The 20,511-nt window shown below is 37.9% G+C and overlaps 1 protein-coding gene across 1 annotated transcript in view; it reads left to right on the forward strand.

Moving 5' to 3' along the window:
* The window catches only part of nrg2b (neuregulin 2b), a 71,221-nt gene that overhangs the window by 22,087 nt on the left and 28,623 nt on the right, over nt 1-20,511 (forward strand). The window contains exons 2-3 of the mRNA XM_053505452.1: nt 6,955-7,117; nt 11,639-11,757. Of these exons, the coding sequence (XP_053361427.1) occupies nt 6,955-7,117; nt 11,639-11,757 (282 nt within the window). The remainder of the gene's footprint in view (nt 1-6,954; nt 7,118-11,638; nt 11,758-20,511) is intronic.

Genomic DNA, 20,511 nt, shown 5'->3' on the forward strand with positions numbered 1-20,511 from the left:
ACTTTAAATCTAATCTGATGTGACCTGGATAAGTCCTTTTGTTATTTCTCATTGTGTGAATGACAGCTACCAGACAAAGCCTAAGCCGCACCACCCTCGCCACTTATCTCCTCAGACAAGGTGAAAAGTTTGTGTGATGTTGAAAGATGAATCTGGCATAACACCTATGACGGTGTCGGAGATGCTTCGCCGTTTCATATCTAGATTCTGTCGCAACATTGACTTTGTTTCGATCTCTTTCAAGATCGTTTTGATGCGGTCAGACTTTTAAAGGTGACAATCACCTGCAGTTTACCTGGGGTAAATAGTTTACTCTGTTAATATTGTGGAAGTAAAAAAAAAAAAACTAACATCTTTTCATTCAGTGTTAATGTTAAAGCTCATTGCTTAGCTGTTGAGGGTTCATACTGCATAGTTTGATTTTCTTTCATTATACAGAATACCGTGTTTCCTCTGTGGAAATGCGTTTATTGCCAGAATATCTGGAATGTATATAGAGAATATTTCTAAACATGTTCTAACTTTGATTATCTGACTGAAGCTTATCAGTAGATGTATTTTTTTCACATTGTTGACACTAAAAAAGTGGTGTGTAGACATGTCGACTCAACAATCCTTACCCATTCATCAAGGCATCTAATCATAGGATTGAAAATAAAAAAAAAATAGTTTGGATATATACTATACAGGGGATATAAGAACCCTTCAGGACTCCTCCTATTGCTCCGTCTTTGATAGACTCTATTACAGAACAGCACTGACTGCAGCAGAACTGATGCGCTTTAACATTGTTATGCTGCCCTCAGTGAGACTGGGCTCTTACAGTAAATGATGGATTGCTAAATAAGGAAGGAATAGGGTACATTTTATGGTGGGAAGATTATGCCTTTTTGGTCACCATCAACGTGACATGGTAATGGTTGGCTCCAGGACTGGCTAAGACACCTGTTAAAATAAGTGAAAGGCTAATAACCAGCCATTAAACCCTTGCCAAGGGGCACTCTGCAATTCTGACACACCAACCCGGATGTGCATGGAATGCGATACTTGGTTCAGACAATGTTGGTCATGGCAATACAAATGGAATGAAACAAAATTAATTTAAAAGAAATGGGAAAAAAAAATGAATGCATTCTCTGTCTAAAAATTCCTCAAAATCAAACAGGCCAATTTTTATCTGGTAGTGTGTTCACCAATGCAGACGCAAAGGTTATGGGTTCAACTTTAATATCATTATAAAGATCATGTTTTGGGGGTAAAAATCATTCCTTTTACTCCCTTCCAGGTGGTCTTCTAAAGACCAAAGCAAGATATTGTTGGGATACACCTGTAGACCCCATCATTCTACACACAAACTGCCAGAGTATTTCAACCAAGCTCCTTTGTTTGAGGTTCTAGCTTCTGATAAAAATGGACAGTTGACATGATTTTCAGAGGATGGAAACCGGGACCAATAACAAGATCTGTTTACAACTTTTGTCAACCACATTTTACACCATGGATTTTGAAACAATATGGAAAATGCTTCTTAAGCATCTACAGCTACTCAGGGCTGTTCTATCATTCCATGTTCCAGGCTTCTTTTTATCAAGCAGTCTGTGTACCCCACTCTACTCTATATTTTGGGTCACCTACAGAGGGCAAGTTTTAAAGAGCTTAAATTTAAGCATATTATGGAAGTATCTTGAAATCAAATTAAAGCCTTTTAAAAAGTTGTGCAAGATTAAGTCTGAGAACCAGAGAGAGTGCTTCTGGTCATGACATCTTTGCTTAGATGGAGGAGATCAGCCAGGGTAAAAAAAAAAAAAGCTTCATCTGAAGAAAAACTTGCATATGCCTAACTTGCTGTACTACATATGTTTCCAGAATTTATCTTATTGATCACTAAAGAACTCATTGTTAGAGACAAGATCACACATGATGGGCCTTCTCAAGCAAGCAAGCAAGCAAGTATACTGCTGTATACAGTATATTTCTTTCTCAAAGGCCAACCAGATTGAGCTTCACTGTGATGTTACTGTAGACCCTAGTGAGTAGTTTTAAAATAAATTGAGTTGTATATGCTACAAGAAATGAAAACTAAACTGTGCATTAGCTCTGATTGGCAGCCCAAGGACAAAGTCTCCTTATTTTGCATGTTTATCCTCTAATTGTCATTGTGATGTTAGCCCGTGATGTGTATGCAGATATTGCATACAGTATATGTGAATGACCTCTCAAGAGTGAAGGTTGGTATGGAGGGGGGTTGGGTGTCTTAGGGAGGTTGTGTATGACTTTCTATACCTTTTCACTCCTTTTCTTTCTCTTTCCATCCCCCCTCTTTAGTGAGAGTGATACAACTGTCAGAAAATGCTGATTTGAGCGAAAGCCCTCATGCACAACTGCAGTGTGCTGCAGGTTAACAGCAATACACACTCACTTCAAGGGCATACACACTTTAGTGTGCTAAGATACACCTACATACACACCAACACATACCCATTTTGAAGAGAAAGTCTGTCCATGAAGTAGGGTTTGATTACTATAGAATAGAGTTACACTTTCAAATGAAGGTGTAGCCATTTTAGGAATTCCTTAACTATCCAAAGCAGAGCTTGTTACTTTTGAAGATTGCGTTAACTTAAATTTCAAACTAATACATAAAAAGGACAAGAAGGTTTAAATAAGAATACATTTCTTAAGGGATTGTATCAAGGATTGGAATTCAAGTGAAAATAACTCTTAGAAGCTCAAAAAAAGGTTGGGAATAGAACAGTTTTTTTTTTCTCTTGTTTAGCTTTTAGTTAATTATTTTGGGTCTGCTCATTACGGGGACGTGAAGCTCATCCAGCTCATTACGCTGGGTAAAATTACTGGGTAGAGCAGCAGGAGATGATCGGGAGCTTGATGTTTGTGAGTTCTAGGTATGTGTGTGTGTGTGTGTGTGTGTTGGAGGGATCATTTACTTGAAAACAAAAATGCACAAAGATTCCTGCTCTTCCTGGAGGATCCCCAGAATTTCCAAAGCCAGCTGTGATATAATCTCTCCAGTTGAGTGGAATGTGCCTGACAAAGCTCTGCTGGAAGCTGTCCAAGGGCATTGATGTAGGGTGCCCGAACCACTTCAACTGGCTCCTCTTGATTTGGACAAGCAGGGGCTTTAATCCAAGATGCTCTCCAAATGTCTGTTCTCCTCATCCAGTCCTATGGAGAACAATTTCTGCCAGTTGTACTCGTGACCTCATTCTCTCTGCTAACACCTGCAGCTTACCCTACAGTACAGTAGGTAAAGACTGGGTGGTAGATTGACTGGTAAGCGAAGAACATTGCCGCCAAAAACTGAGATCCCACACCACAACAGACTTGTACATTGATTGTAACAGTGCTGCTGACCTGATCCATTTGTCAGTTTCCTGTTCTTATTTGCTTTCACCTATGAATAAGACCCCCGTGTACTTTATCTTTAGAGGCAAAGTTTAAGGGGATTACCTTATAGGAACTCCCACCATTTTCCTAAAGTGAATCATGGCCTTAGCCTTGGAGATACAGATTTTCATCCCAGCTGCTTTATTCTCAGCAGCAAAATACTAGTGTATATGTCAGATGTCCAATGTGAATGGTGCAGAGAGAACACCAAATAACATAGCCCTTACCTCTACAGAGATAAAAACGCATGTAAGTTTTGCTAAAGGGAGGAGAAATATAATTTACCTATAATTGGTACACACCTTCTGATTCCAACTTCCCTCTTTTTTAAAATAAGAATCATCATACCTCTTAGTCAGTGCATAAATAATACCCCGGATCTCCATACAATGTTGGTTAACCATACAACCCCAAACACAGCACCCCACAACATAAAGGTTTTCAACCTGTCATGCACATCTGTAGTCTTCTCACTATGAAGATTTCCAACTGCCATTGTAACTTGAGACACAGAAATGGATTCCAAAGCACAGGTTCTTGGCACTGACTGCTTTGAGGCCTATGCACATGGATAAGAATTTTGTGCACCTTCTTTGCTCAACAGTATCTCAGTAGTAGGTCAACAATTGTTCAGCATGGTTTTGTCTGCCCATCCTGAGGCAATGAAAAAAACTATTTCACAGAACATTATTGAAGCCGTCTATATGTCTGTCTCTATGTGATTTCCAAATATTGTTTGTGCAGCTGCTTTTGCTGAAGCCTGTACTTATACAGTAATTGTCAATTCAGTCGGGAAAGGCCTTCTTCTTTAAGTTTTCAATTTTTATGAAATTTTACGAAATAACATGCAAGCATAACCTGGGGCATTTGTGGCTCAGTGGTAGGGTTTTCATCTGCCATGTGGAAGGCCTGGGGTCAAACCCCAGCCACTGTATGCAATGTTGCTCCGAAGCCTGGATAAAATGGGAGTGTTGGGTCAGGGAAGGTGTCCAGTGTGAAACCTGTACCAAGTTGTGTGCAAACCGGATTGTCTGGTGTGGCGACCCCTCAACGGGAGCACCCGAAAGACTAACAACAACAACTAACATAAACTAAGGGCAAAATGTCTATTTTAAAGCCAATCAACTATGGCAAGAATAGCAATACGTCCACAACAGGAACTATCGTGACCCAAGCAGTGCTATACTCAGCATTGTTGAATTCCCAGCCTCAATTTCTTGCCAAGACAAGAATGAGAAGGAAGACAAACATGACATAGCAGGATCCTTTTATTGGCTATCCAAGTAGGGTCATGAGGTGACAACATTACTAGCAGTGATCAATAAAGACACATGAAGAAAAAAAAAACTCCAGGGTTTAAACAAAACTGCCTTGACAGATCATAAAACCTCATAACATGAGAATTTTATAAGCAGTGTTTTTTTTTCCCCTACATTTTTACTGTGTAGCTATTTAGTGAAGCTTTCCACAGAGCTTATTGTAATGTTTAACAAGGTAAGAGACTTTTTGCTTGGATACTGTCTTTTCCATACAGAATATTAAATGGTTAAATTTGTTGTCAACCCAAAACGTAGTCATAAAATGATAGCTAGTGACAGATGAGGTCTTTAATATTTTATAATCCTGTATTTTATGTCTTGTACGTCACATAGTCCATCAGCGATCACTTTCTTTTGTAAGCCATGTTTGAAATGCAGCTGCAGTTGAACTGTAAGACAGATAAAACAGTCTGTTACTGAATACATTTTCCCGAGCAATGTCTCATACAGTAGCTGCTTCACACTCTGACATCCCCTGGAAAAAAAATCTGACACAAACAAGGGACTCATTGACAGACTATTCACTGTTTAATTGGTTGTGCTGTATTGATATCACTTCATATTTAGAAGGATTTGTTAAAATATAAAATGATGCCAAATTACAAAGGAGTGGCAGTGTACTAAGGCTTTTTGTGTGTATGTGCATGAGTTTGGGGGTGTATACTGTAGGAACGAGGGTTGTTGACAAGAGGAAAGCTTGCTTGTGTCCCACTGCATCAGCTCTTATATTCTTGCACTAAGAGAAAAGCCTGAGGCAGGAACATCTGTGAGTTAAGCTATTCCTTTCAGAGAAGAGAAACTTTATGATAAAAATGTTAAGAAACAAGGTTCTTTCAATGCGTCCTTGTAGTCATAGATGGAAAGACATACCTCAAAATCTATTTGATATGTTACTTTAAATAATCCTCATGTACACCTACCAATCATGAAATACCGAAACGTGTCCAAATTAATTAGTTAAACCTGTATTTGATAAGAGACATGGACATGAGCTCAGCAGTGTCAGATAAAGTGATAATAGTAACCTTAATCATTCAGTAAGTCAGTGTCTGCATCTACAGTATACTCTGTCAAGACATATAGACAGTACCGTACAAAAGCCTTGAGCCACCCCTCATTCTTTCACGGTACATTAAATTAATGATACAGATTAAAAGAAAGACTTGGAAACAAATGTGACAGGCTGCTAAATGCCAAAAGATGCAATTAAAAAATTATGTGTTTATACCTATCTCAGCAGCAATCTCATTTCCCCTCTCGTCTGTTCCAACCGCTCAGCATTCAGCATCACCAGTACACTGTACTAATCACCAGCCTCATCATCTGCACCTGTTTCTTACTGGTTCATGCTTAAGTTATATGGTTTTTATGCTTGAGGGATTTACTCAAGGTCACTGTGTGGCTTCATAAACAAACAAAAAAAACATTCCTCTGAAACTGGTCTAGAACAGGGACTTGACTACACATAAGAGCCAAAAGCTTGCCAAAAATGAGAGGCGAAAAAGTCCTTCAGCAAGCCTGGAGAACTATTCCTCGAGACTATATTAAAAATACTAGAACGTCTGGCTCTTTGGAAGCAAAATATGAAGAAATAAAAGGGTGGCTTAAGACTCAAGCACAGTACTGTGTTTCAGATACACAGATGTCCTTCAGTACACTACATCTAGCATATCACTATTAGTAGTACACCAGTTCAGTTTATCTGGAAATGTACTGTAAGCCAGTCCTTGTCTGATGTCTGTGTGTTTCCATAACCATGTACTGTATGTTCTGTATGATTGACTTAAAACGATGTGATCATTGCTCAATACTGTGGTTTTATGGCTTTTAATATTATTTTAAAATTACTGCTCTTGTTTATTTTTTTCCTTTATGAGAAGTATGCTTCCAGATGGATTACACCATCAAACATATTAATCTTTTATTCCCTTACTCTTTCTCCCTTCCTCATTCTCTCTCTCTCTCTCGCTCTCTTTCCTCTCTTCCTTCTTATGTCTCCATTGATTTGCCATGTACTATTTCATCATGTTTCATGCGGCCGTCCTTCGACATGCTTCCATTGCATATCTCTTTCTGCTGTCAATCTGCCTCTCACTTTTTTCCTGTCATCCTTTACTAACATCTATTTCGCTGCTCTATCTAAACCTGCCCACTTGTCACTCTGTGCTTCTGTCATCTATCATTTTCCGTCTCTCTCTCTCTCTCTCTCTCTCTCTCTCTTTCTCTGTAGCATTACCTCCAAAGTTGAAGCCCATGCGTTCTCAGTGGGTGTGGGAGGGTGAGCGTGTGACCCTAAAGTGTGAGGTGGAGGGCAACCCGACCCCAACTTTTCGATGGCTCAAAGATGGGAGTGAACTCCGCAAGAACAAAGATGTCAAAATCAAAACCAACAAGTAAGAGACGTGCAACACAAATAAACCGCGCACACACAGTCTCACTTGCTCACTTAGGAACTGTTGCACACACAGATCAAAATGCACTCCGTCACACACATACAGATATGGAGCTGTTCTTAGTATCAGATGCATTAAAAATATTTTGCTTCACTGGATTGTCCCAGTTTTTAAATATAGATATACAAGGGAGTGAAGCACAGGTCTGTTGTTTAGGGACAGTTTTCTGCACATCCTACAAAAAAAAAAATTAATTAGTGCTAAAATTTACTAAGGTTTTTTTCTGTAGTAAAGGTAAATTCTTGACAGAGCTGTTTTTTTTATACATTTCTGAATATATTAAAGATTTCCAGAGAATTATATGGGCTAGTTGCTCCAGAGTCCCCTTGAACTGTGCAGTTTGGTATTTTCCATGTGAGAAGCAGCTAATGAACACTACAGTGTAGGAGGAACTCATGACCTGATTCTTACTCAGCACTGGCTCTACCAGTGACTTGGTCTTCCCTAGATTCTTATATCTGATATTTTTTAAATAGAAAAATTATACCTGTAATTTGAAGGCTTAATAGAAATTAAATCAAAATCAATCTAAACCTATAAAGAATTGAATGCAAATTTTGTTATATACTTAATTATTATCTGTTTATGTTGTTTATAATTGGCCATAACATTTTAATGTAAGGTAAAGTTCTCACTGCATGGGGAGGTGTGTTATCATTCCTGTAAAGTAACTTTAGGAAAGCTTTTAGTGTGTAAAAAAAGCAACACACTAACCACGCAATTTTTTATACACATCTGAAAATCACGTTTGCATCAACACACACAATAAATCTTTTAACTATATAGTGCTTCCTAACTGATATTGGTGGTGCATTGGGTAGTTTTACCATTCCACTTGTAAACATTTGCAAAATGGCCATAATTTTCTAAACACATAGGAAATGCACAAAAGGCAAAGGCATTTTTTTATTTAAAAAAAAAAAAAAAAGGAGAAAAAAAATCCTACCTACAGTAGGTATCTATAGTTGTTTAAACATATTAACAGCACTATCTAGGCTTCTTTTTATTAATGTATATATTCAAAAATAGTTTCTAAATATTATTTGTGCTATTTGCTACTGGTGATGGCACTGTTACTGTTTTTGCACAACTCAGTGAACCGTTCTTTCCTGACAGAGTAAATGGGGAGCATGTCTGTCACGATATAAAATGCCACAGCAACAAAAATCAATTTGTGGTATAATTCCTAAATCTAAGCTTTTTTTCCCCCTTGTTTATGGAATGACATCAAGTCAGCCTGGCTGCGCACAGCACCAGAAATAAACAAAGGAAGACGTTACCTTTAAAGGAGTTATAGCAATTTAAGCTGGTATTTATTGTTAAACAGCAGCATGAAATTAGTAAACATAGCTAAAGTCCATGAAGTTTATTAATCATCATTAAGAGTATAGAACAGCGAAAGATTTTTAAACTTCAGCCACCATTCAAAAAACTGAACAATCCATTATACATTTTAATAAGAGAAGAAGATAAATATTATCAGTTTACCCTGGATTAATCCGTTATCCCTTACTTAATTAATATAAAATAAGTAAGGGATAATGGATTAATTAAATAGTCATGTTACCAATAAGATTAGTACGCAAGTCAATGGCACAAATCAAACTGTTAGCTCACTAAAAATAATGCAAACCAATACACAACAACTAATTAGATTAAAAAAAAAAAGACAACAATGATATATTGAAATAGTGTAGTTGTACAATGTTGGGTTTTTTCCTCAATTTGTGTTTGAGGTCTTTTGCCCACATCGGCAGAAGGAGACTTGCTATTTCCATGCTTCAAACATTGTCATATATCCATGTTGTCAAAGTTTAACTGATCAACTGGCTGACAGAAAAAAGATTAGTTACAGTAGATTAGTTACAGTAGATTAGTTACAGTAGCCAGTTGAGATATCGTAAATGCTGAAAAAACAGCGCAAAGAATGACCCATGTTGTTGAGAGCCCGGTCCAGGAACAACTATAGCACATTTTAAGGCTGTATTAACACTATTTAGTGGTGGGTAAAAGATATTTTAGAAGTTTAGGACATTTTACATATTTAGCATAATTGAATATACATCACTCATCTGAATTAGAGTCATCCAGTTTCCTGTCTGTTGAATGCAACTATGTCTAAAATGACATAATTCTGACTAGCGAATTAGCACTTAGGATCGAATGCTACATTATGTTTTAAATAAACTTGTTTTATCAGAATGTTTAAAGCCTGTACAGATTCATATCTCCAAAGTGAAATTTGAATATCAGGCAGCGATGTGCCGTCTGCTCCTTCACTTTGAATTAACCCAATTAGTGAAAAAAAATTCCTAGCACTAGTTAAAGGTAAACTATATTCAGTTGAATCACAACACGCACCGAACAAAGTTAACAGTTAGAATACACAAACTGTTCCACAGCTAAAATGCATCATTTTCCTCTTCTTCCCGTTTCAACTTTACCTCAATAGTTAGCGGTAGTTCAAAGGTATCATTTTGTTATAGAAATTTATGATTGGTGGGAAACCTGCAGTGGAAGTAGGAGACTGTAAACATCCTTGTTCTTGGCTTCAACATTCTCCAAAGTCAATCGAATGCATTTATATCATTCACAGCAGCCACTTCTCTGGTGGTAGTCTCACCGCTTTAATGATCATGTGAACGCCGCGATTGACTCTTTATAGATACATTACATTTTTCTGTGTAATTCAATGACTTGCACCACTACAGTAGGTACCTGATATTACCCATGCAGTACTTCAATGTTAAATGCAATATACCCACTAACTGGCCCAGAATTATTTTAAGACATTTTATGATATTTAATTTTATGTGCATAAGCCAGGGGGTGGGAATCTATAAATTCTTTCCCTTTTCTTCACTAGACAAAGTGCTGATATTCAGGATTATACAGGAATCAGAGAAGATTGCCTGGTTACTGCTCCCATGTGTAATACGTGTGAGGATGTGTGTGTGTCGGAGTGAGGGATGAAGGTGGGGGTGTATGCTTACACTTAAGCAGCAGGGCTGACACGCACACACACCCTGATGAAGTGAGAATGAAATACGATCAGTGTATTCACGATAGAGGAGATTTATTGTGCGGTCCTTTGTGAATTTTCAAAGCAGCCATGGCACCCATTTGTAAGGACACAGCAAAGTGAATTGTTGAAAAAGAGTTACTTCAAAAGGCCCTTCAAAACAGTCATTAGTGAAGGGGATATTTCATAGACACTTTTGTCCTGATATTCGTGCTTATAATTACGACTGGAATTGTAAACAACAACCTGAACTTCAATGTTTAGGTAAATAAAAATAAAAATTGTATTCTGATGCAAATGTCATATAAAATCACATATATGTTTATTATTACACATATGCTATTTTCAAAGCATGTTTTTGCACCTTGTGTTTTTTAAATGGTTGTGAACTGCTAAATGTAGTGCAAAGGCCGTTTGCTTTTTATGCCTGTAGTGGAGAAATCTTCAGATCATATACGGAATATGACATGGACATGATCACACAAATTTTTAAACTCTCAGCCATTTAATTTACAATTTGTTTATTATTAATGTCTGTCTGCTCGTTAGTAGTTATGGGAAGTTTGAATTATTTTAGTGACTCGGTTATTTGACTCTCGTTCTTCTCGAATTTCGTTCTTTTGATCAGAAATAAAATAAAATGTTTATTTTCAATAAACAGACCCCCAACCATCTACCTGCACTTTTTTGACTATAGTTCCAGTAATGAAAATATAACAGTACAGCTAAGGACATATTATGATAAACAGAATGAGCAGATCACCTCTAATATCTTCTGGTCCGAGTCGTTCGTTCTTTTGTCATGTGACTCATATACACTTTGCAGTACATTACACAAGAAACAGAATTAAATCTTCTCATGAGTCTTCTAGTCTGATGTATTCGCTATTTTGAATCTATTGCACTGCATAGCGTCTATGGGCATCACGTGACAAAAGAACGAATGATTCGGGTAAATAGACGCAAAGGTATCTACTCATTTCTGTTTCCTGTACATAACCTACGGAGGTTTTGCGATGCTTTGCGCATGCGCCCAGCAGAAAATAAATGAATCACTCTCGGAGACTACTCGTTCTTCTGAGTCACGTTAAAGACTTGTTTAAAAAGAACCATTCGTTCATGAACGACCCATCACTACTTGTTAGCCACTCAGTGACTAAAAGCTTCCAGGTAATTTTGGGGCATTTTAATAGTGTATGGATTGAACACTATCACTATTACTTCAATGGCAGCCAAAAATGTTTCAAAAATACTTGTTTGTTCTAAACATGGCTTGTTGTGTTGTATTAATGAAAAGGGGGAAATCTGGAGAAATCTAATGGGGGTGGTGGAGGTGGTTAAGTTAAGGCAAGGGGCACATCATTGGATCATTAGATCACCTGAAAAATAGTCACTGTTATGCTTTGTTCTCCTTACTCCTTTTTGTTTCTTTTACACAGGAAAAACTCAAAGGTCCAGATTACCCGAGTGAGACTGGAGGATTCTGGGAACTACACCTGCGTGGTCGAAAACCCGCTGGGCAAGGATAACTCCACCAGCTACATCAACGTCCAAAGCAGTAAGAGCAGAAGCCTGCTCCCTACTTGATCAACTGAAGAGTTGTTGGGGGTGTGGTCTGTTTTTGTAGTGTCTATCCTGTGTTGATTGATTGGTGATAGCTTTGTGGGTTATTGTCCGTCAACACTGAACCCCCACTGCTATGTCAAATGTCTGCCTGTGGATTGCTGGCTAGCACATTTGTCTATAAATTGTAGATTGAAAAATTCCAAGTAAACACAAAGTGGAGATGGAAGGATGCCAGGTATAGCAAAAGAACAGAAAAATGGTGTGCACAACACTGGGAGATGTAGGCAAGGATGAAAAAGCGGACATGGAATTGCATCAGGTGCCGTGTTAAATGATGAATGTCCAAATGAAAGAGGAAGAAGAGAGAGATGAGAAAAGCGTTGTTTAGAAGATTTGTCTTACAATATTCTCCCTTTTATTTCTGCCTTTTTGACAGATTTTGTGTCTGGCTGGTGAGCACAAGCAGCATTGTTTTGTGAGTCACTCAGTTTGACTTGAAGCAGTATGGGAGAGCTTATAGGCAATTATGTCAAAGTGCTGCAAAAACAGTCTTGGATAGTGCATGGAATGAATCAGTGGTGTTTTAGATTTGAGGGCTCGGGGCTTAACTGTATAAACATATGCAATATCTGAAATCACTCCCTCACTCACTCTGTCCTTCCTTTTTAACTCCTGCACACTGCTCGTTTTATAAAGGGAACTGTATACTGTAGGACAAATTTGTAAGAGAGAAATTAAGACTCTCAAAACCTTGTATCTTGACATTCTGTTGCATGGCTTTTTGTTGCATCAACAAGTCAACTTGTGGCTTGTAAATAAAAAAAAACCTGATACCAAAAAGAATATCATATAAAAGTTCTATATACACCACAAACAAATACCTGTTCTGTAAGTTATCTAAATGATACATTTAAAATTATACACAATTCTAGATGTACATACACAAATTTGCTTCGTGTATTTCTAACTAAAAGAAATCAGACTGCTGTTGTATTCATGGAAACAGTGTGCGTTGATTGTACACTAGATTTACACTGATCAGCCATAACATTTAAACCATCTGTCTAATATCGTGTGGTCGTTTTGAAGGGCTTCCCTATTGAGGCAAGACCTCTAAAGGTGTGCTGTGGTATCTGGCAGCATGGCGTTACTTTGAGTTGTTTATCCAGCACATTCCACAGATGCTCTATTGAATTGAGATCTGGGAAAACTGGAGGTGAAGTCCTCAATACATTTTTGTGCAGTGTAGCTGGGCAGGTTATCCTGATGAAAGAGACTACTGTCATTATAGAATACAATTTCTATGAAGAGGTGCTTGCTTTAAAACAATATTTGGTAAGGTGGTACGTGTTAAAGTAACATTTACATGAAAGCCGGTACTGTACCTAAGGTTTCTCAAACCTCCTCTAGCATAAATTCTTACCATAATGCATCTTGGTTGCATCTCATCCCCAGGTAAGCAACAAGCACAAAATAAAAGATTATCCTTTACATTAGGCTGTCTTCTTTCATTGCTCAATAGTCCAGTTCTGATGCTGATGTGGACATTTTTAGAAGCTTTTGGGAATGGACATGAGGCAGCATGGGCACTCTGACCTGTCTTTGGCTATGCAGCTCCATGCACAGCAAGCTGCAATGCACTGTGTGTTCTGACACCTTTTTAATCAAAGTCAGTATTATCTTTTTCAGCAATTTATCCTGCAGGAGCTTTTCTGTGGGATTGGACCAGATGGACTAGCCTTTGCTTCCCACACGCATCAGCGAGCCTTGTGTGCCATGACCCTGTCCCTGGTTCACTGCTTGTTCTTCCTTTAACCACTTTAGTTAAATACTAACCATTGCATACTGGGAACACCCCAGAAGACCTGACATTTTAGAGATGCCCTGACCCAGCTGTCTAGCCATCACGATTTGGCCCGTGTCAAAGTCCCTTAGAGCTTCACGCTTGCCCATTTTTCTTACTTAGAAACATTCTTTTCCGCTTTCAACATATATCCCACCCTACAAAAGGTGCCACTGTGAAGAGATAATCAATATTATTTATTTACCCTTTCGGTGGTTTTAATGTTATGGCGGAATTTATTTTTATACCACAAAGTGTTGTAACAAATAGTGCATTATATTAAAGAGGTTGAAAATTCTATCACTAACAAATTACACATAGCCAGAGTGCAGAACTAGTCTTCAATTTTTAATTCTAGTTTAAAAATCACCCTGCCTGTCTAGGCTACACATTTACATTAAAGCCAACTTAAAACTGAGAGAAGATTCAACTAAACAAATGAGGGTTATGGGGCTTATAGACCTGACTGTGGGAGGTTAGCAGTGCATGAATTTAAACTCACCACCTATCAAGTTTCCTAAACCCCTCTAATTTCTCTATTCTCTGTAACAGGTACACAGCTTATCATTTTCAAGTATTGCTTTGATTAGTGGTTAAATTATTTGTAAAAAATTATTAAGGTGTTTTTAAACGAAGGAAGAACCTCAAGTCTCATTAGTAATGTAAGTCTACCAATCTCAGTGTAGCTGAATAGTTTTTGCTTTTCCTAAGGTTAATATGTTGCATGTACGGTGGCCCTGAAGTGCAAAACAAATTAACAAAACAAAACAAAAACAAAAAAACCCAAAACAAAATAACAAATTCAAAACCAAATTAACAAAACGGAAAAAACAAATTAACAAATTTAAAACCAAATAACAAAACCCAAAACTATTTTCTAGGGAGGTTTTTTGTTTTGTTTTTGGTATTTTGTTTTTGGATTTGTTAATTTGGCAGACGCTCTTATCCAGAGCGACTTACATTTTTATCTCATTACACATCTGAGCAGTTGAGGGTTAAGGGCCTTTCTCAAGGGCCCCAACAGTGGCAACTTGGTGGTTGTGGGGTTTGAACCTGGGACCTTCCGAACCATAGTCCAATGCCTTAACCACTGAGCTACCCCTGGCCCCCTGGTTTTGTTAATTTGTTGTGCACTTTAGGGCCACCGTATGCATGACATAGTCTACAGCATAACCAGAGGAAAGTGACTTTTCCATATAACAAAAATGAATAGTGTACTGTATAGTTGCGAGCAGCGATGAGTGGGCCCAAGCACCTGTTCCATCGACACCCAGCATGTTAAGACCTTCAAAAAGACAATGCACCTGTGCACCTGTTTCCCTGTTGAGTACATTAAAACCCCTAAAAAGCCCTAGTTGCTAATGTCACTTAATGTGGGCCCGGTTTGGTGGCGCAGGTGCTTAGCCTGGTCATTGTTTGTGTAGGGTGTAAAGTGTGTGTCTATGTGTCTGTGTGTGTTTGTGTTTGTGTGTGTTTAGAATAAGTAGTGTGCATGTGTGTGTGTAGGATGTGTAGTGTGTGTGTTTGTGTGTGTGTGTATGTGCGTGTGTAGGATATGTAGTGTGTATAGGATGTGTAGTGTGCATGTGTATGTGTGTGTAGTGTGTGTGTGTGAGATGTGTACAGTGTGTTTGTGTGTGTGTAGGATATGAAGTGTGTGTGTGTGCAGTGTTTAGGATGTGTAGTGTATGTCTGTAGTATGTGTGTGTAGTGTGTGTAGTATATGTGTGTGTATAGTGAGTGTGTGTGTAGAATGTGTGTATAGTGTGTGTGTGTGTGTGTGTGTGTGTTTGTGTGTGTGTGTGTAGGATGCATACTATGTGTATTTAATAGTGCTGATGTCAAAACTGTGCGTTTTGCAAATGACCCAAAATATCTGACCTTATGTTGAGTTAAGCCCATGACATGCATAGTGAAAGTTGTTCAGCTTAATGAGTTCTATAAGTGTACCGAGTTTGACATGTACATGGACAAGTGTGTATAAGCTATGCAGCAAAATCTCATGTGAATCAAAATCTCTGGACTCGCTTGTGTCCTGATGATTGAAAAAAAAAACTTAGAAAAACAAGAGGGCCCTCGCACATTTATGACATTAGTACTATTAAAATAGCATTATCAGAGCTATAGCGATGACATCATAGTCATGGCGTCATTGGGCTTGGGACCTAAAGTGGAAAGTGGCTATCACAGTTGCTTTATTTATTTAAAAAATCTGCCCATATGGAACTCTCTGGATTACCTTTTGTTGCAATTGCCCTTTTAACCACTAGAATAATAAAAAAATATATGATATAATATCTTACTTTGGAAGCAGGAGTGGGAAGGTGCTTTTGGAAGGTTGTCCAGATTGTTTTTTAAAATTCATACTTTGATAAAATGACATCAGGATAATGTTAGAGAAATTACCCCAACACAATGTTGCAAATACAACCTCAAAGAAAAGATTTTTAAGATTTTACAGCATTCATGCCACTGATTATCTGTTCACACACTGTTCAATTTGCATTACATCCGAGTTCATAAATCCTGATCAGAGAACCGGACACAGCGAACCTAACCAGATGTATGAATACAACACCGTCCCGCACACAATGCATGCACTTCAGGCCTCTTATACATAAAGTGCTCAGTTGTCTCTTGAGTGTTGTAGAATAATCTCTGTTGAATTTTTTAAATTCTGTTGAATTTTTAAAACTTTTGAAAATATAAATAAGTGCATCATGGCTCCTAAACACAGCAAAACCAGTGTTAGCGATTTGCTGCAGCAAGAGGCACAGAAAAAGTATTGTTTTGGAAGTAAAATAAAAAGGTTATTAAACAAACAAGGGTAGAAAAATCATTGAAATATATTTCTTATTATTTAGTCATTTTGCACTCTTACACTGTAGCTCTACTGCAGCATCTATATAGCATGTAAGTTTCCAGTACTTAATATGATGTTTGCACAATATGTGTACTGCATAACATTTAGTTTAAAAAAATTGTGAGTATTACCTGTACATCTCTGTCATTTGCATACTGTCAATGATAGGTTCCCTTCTACTGACTGCTTCCTGATGTAATTGCCGATTTTCGTTTGACAAAGCAATATGTGTACAAAAGGTTCCCTCGTGGACCTCTCACTGATGAGACCCGGGTTTGCAACCTGCTTGGGCATTTCAGAAAAAATAAATAGCGTAAGCTTTTTTAGAATGTATTTTATTAGTCATATTTACAGCATTGTGATTTGGGTTGTTCGTTGAATGTTATTCCAGGGTCATAAACTGTAGTCCACAGTCATTTTATCATTTATTATACAAACTTTTAAAAACAACCCAAAACCACAGGTGTCCCAATGTCCGTAATGTTGTAAGTGTTAAACATTTTCTTTAAACAATTTTTGCTGTCATTTTTTATTGTTCAAATCAGGGTTAGTGAAGTTGCCATCTATGACCTTACCATCTATGGGCCAATTAAGAGCCACATTTGGTAACTACTGTGGAATTTTACAGTATATTTCTGTTTTTTTTTTCTTTACATTTTTGCTAATTTCTTTTTGTTCAAATAACTGGTCCTTTAACAGTATCTTTTAAAAAATATTTTTATACACTAGGCTCTATTACCAGGTGAGGGACCATATATGGTGACATCACTATCCCTAATATGTAACATAAAAATGACAGCAATGAAAATACATTTTAAAACAAACAATAACCTCACAACACAGAAAAATCTTTTTAAAAATCTAGAAAATGTGAAATTGCCCTATAAAAGAGTGTAAAGTGTTTAGTGAGGCAGGCCAAGACACACATAATGAGAACACCTGGAATAGGAAAAAAGTGCTCTTTTATTTAGAGAACACAAAAGAAAAATTTGCAGGTTAGGGGAAGTCAGTCAGCAAGGAGTGGTTGAAATGGTAGCTTTTCAAAGGTCTTTGAGAATAGGAGCAGCCATTCTTGGGCAGTTTGTTTCCAGTGGATAGAAGAAGGACTGTGAGTCTTGCATTCAGAAGATTCTACGGGCCTGGTCATTGTTGGTTGGGCGCTTTTTTTGGGTGCTGTTGACACCAGGATGGTAGATGCTGTTCTGATTCTGGCTACAATGAGTTGGGGCGTCTTACCCCTTCTGTGCGTGAAGAGGAGCTGACCATGGTGCTGAATACATGCTGGGTTTTCCTATGCTGGATTGCATGCTAGGGTGACATGTTTTTTTTTTCTCCAAAACAAGTATATATAAAAAAAATTTAACCAAATGTGTGTTTTTTTTTTGCCCATTACAGGGGTCAAAAGGCTTATGATTGTAATTTTTTTTATTGACTTTTAAATCCACTGTAATTGGACCAGGACAAAATTAAGATTTTTTTTGAGGAAGATGGGTGGTCACAAACCATCAAGCAAAGCTGAGCTGTTTACTTTTTTTTTTTACTCTTTTTTTGCAAAAAGAGCGGGATAAAGTTACTTAACAGCAATGTGAAAAACTAATGAAGAGCATACCAAAACAGCTTTTGTTAAACAGCTTTAAATGATCTGTGAGGCTCTTTGCTCCATACACTATAGAGTATTCATCTATCAACTTTCAACAGGGTTTCAACCCTTCTACATATTTTAGCCTGTGGTGTACAGGAAAAAGTATGCCAAATAAGAAACTGACGAACAAAAATGCAATGTACTGGTAAGGTTTCCGTGAGAAACATTTAAATAACATGTATGGAAGGAGTCTCTAGTGTCAGTATCAGTCAAACAGAGATTCATGACAGAGAGCTTTGTCGTTTGGTGAGGGGAAAAACTCTCTAACTGTTGTAAATGTTTTGTGGACATTGCACAACATTATGTGTAGCATTTATATAAAGATTAAAATGTACATATGATGTCTTGGTGATGAATTGTTAGCGCTTGTAGACTGCTGTGGCATGAGGGGTGGGGAGTTTTTCTCTTTAACCATTGGTCCTTAACCAACAATATGCCTATAGAATAGATACTGGAAGGCTCTCTCTCTCTTTCTCACACACTTTTTTTCTAGCACCACAGCTTTAATATGTTTTTTTTATTACTTTTAATGATACAGTCTTTTTTCTAATTAGATTGTAGTTTAGTTTGTACAGTAGTTTTTTTTCCTGAGGTTTTTGTTGTTGTTGTGGTTCTTTTTCTATGTAATTTTTTTCATTATTGCTTTTGGTTGCATTATTTTCCCTCGCACTACCCATGCCTTAATTTACTTAATGTACTAACCAGCCTTCGTTCTGCTACAGCCGCACTACTGTAGTCATACATCTCTCTGGTGCACTCTCCAGAGCCTCGCTCATTTCTTGATGCGCCATAGACCTGTGTGTGTGTGTGTATGTTGTTGCACTCTGCTCTGCTGTGTAGAAGAGGTTGATCAAACATTTTTACAGAGCTGCACTTGTCTCAGCCTTTCTCTCCTTTTTTTTCTTACCCTCACACTCATTCCACCATCCAGGGTTCCATTTACAGTGACACACAGAAAAGGACTAAGTGGATGAATAGTGCATGCGTATGAGATGAAGAAAAGGATAGAGAGATAGAAAGAGGAAAAATGATGTACAAAGCAAAAGGACTCCTATGGCCTCCTCCACTCCAAGGGGTAATAGGGGTCATTAATAATGTGAGCTCTGTTCTGCAGTTTAGTCTCTGCTAAAGGTTAAAACTGTGTCTGTGTGAGTAGCCGTGTTTGTGTGTGTCTATGTGTGTGTGTGACAGAGAGAGAGATGGAGAGAGAGAGAGAGAGAGAGAGATGGCTAGAGATGGCTCTCAGGACTAATGAAGATAAACAGTGTCATTTTGGCACATTCTGCACTCTAGGAGTAGACAGCATTTTGGGCCATAACTGTATAGATATCAGACTACACATAACAACACACACATGCACACACGCACACACACATAAACCATTGTGAGAGAGAGAGAGAGAGCAACAACAAGCTATAGAGGGTCACTAGGGCAGAACTCTGCAGTATTATAGTGTATAGTGTGTGTGTGGTTGTGTGTGTGCGCGCATGCATGCCTGCGTGCACGCTGATGCACACTACTTAGAATAGTAGATGGACTCAGCAGTGACCTTGAGAGGCTTCTTATTAGGTGTGTATGTGTATCTTGTGTGTGTGTGTGTGTGTGTGAGAGAGAGAGAGAGAGAGAGATAGAAGTGTGATGTGAAACACAGATGGGCACTAGATTCAGGATACTCTACATACTGCTACGAGAATGCCAAGGGTCTGCCAAATATTCTTAATGTGAAAGAAAGACACACACACACACACACACACACACACACACACACACACACACACAAATCTGTCTGGGCATATTTCTGCAGAGGCTCAGCATTTCAAATCTGTCAGCTAGAATCTGCATACAACCAACAGTACAACCAGCTGCTGCTCACACCTCAGGGCAAACACACACACACATATACGCAGATGCACACACTATCATCCATTCCTCACACAAACAGATACAGTTGAACCTTTTTTCATTCTGTATGAAAAAGTGGGATCTGATTTACATTTATAAGGCCTGTGTAACTCCCAAAAAAAAAAAAAAAACAAGAAATGACTCTAACCTACAGAGACAAATGATCATTAAACAAATGTGCTAGCAGTCTTCTAGGCATTTTTGAAGGTAGTGCCACTGTAATACTATACACCAGGCCCCTTGAGTTCAAGCCAATTTTTTAATTTAGATATTTGGCTTTTCTGTAAATTATGAACTACTTGTAAAGATCTGTGGATAACGCTTACAATATGTGTAAACCCTCATGTGTGGTAAATGCCATTCATTACAAAATTAAGTTCTGTACCTGTTGAGCTCCTGTCTGCTCTAAAAATGCCCAATACACAAAATGTTGGATGGGTTTCTAAATCTAAGTTTGTATAGATTGCTGTATTATTAAAAATAACTTTGGAAATGC

The sequence above is a fragment of the Clarias gariepinus genome, chromosome 10, assembly GCF_024256425.1.
Source record: "Clarias gariepinus isolate MV-2021 ecotype Netherlands chromosome 10, CGAR_prim_01v2, whole genome shotgun sequence".
Classification (NCBI taxonomy): Eukaryota; Metazoa; Chordata; class Actinopteri; order Siluriformes; family Clariidae; genus Clarias; species Clarias gariepinus.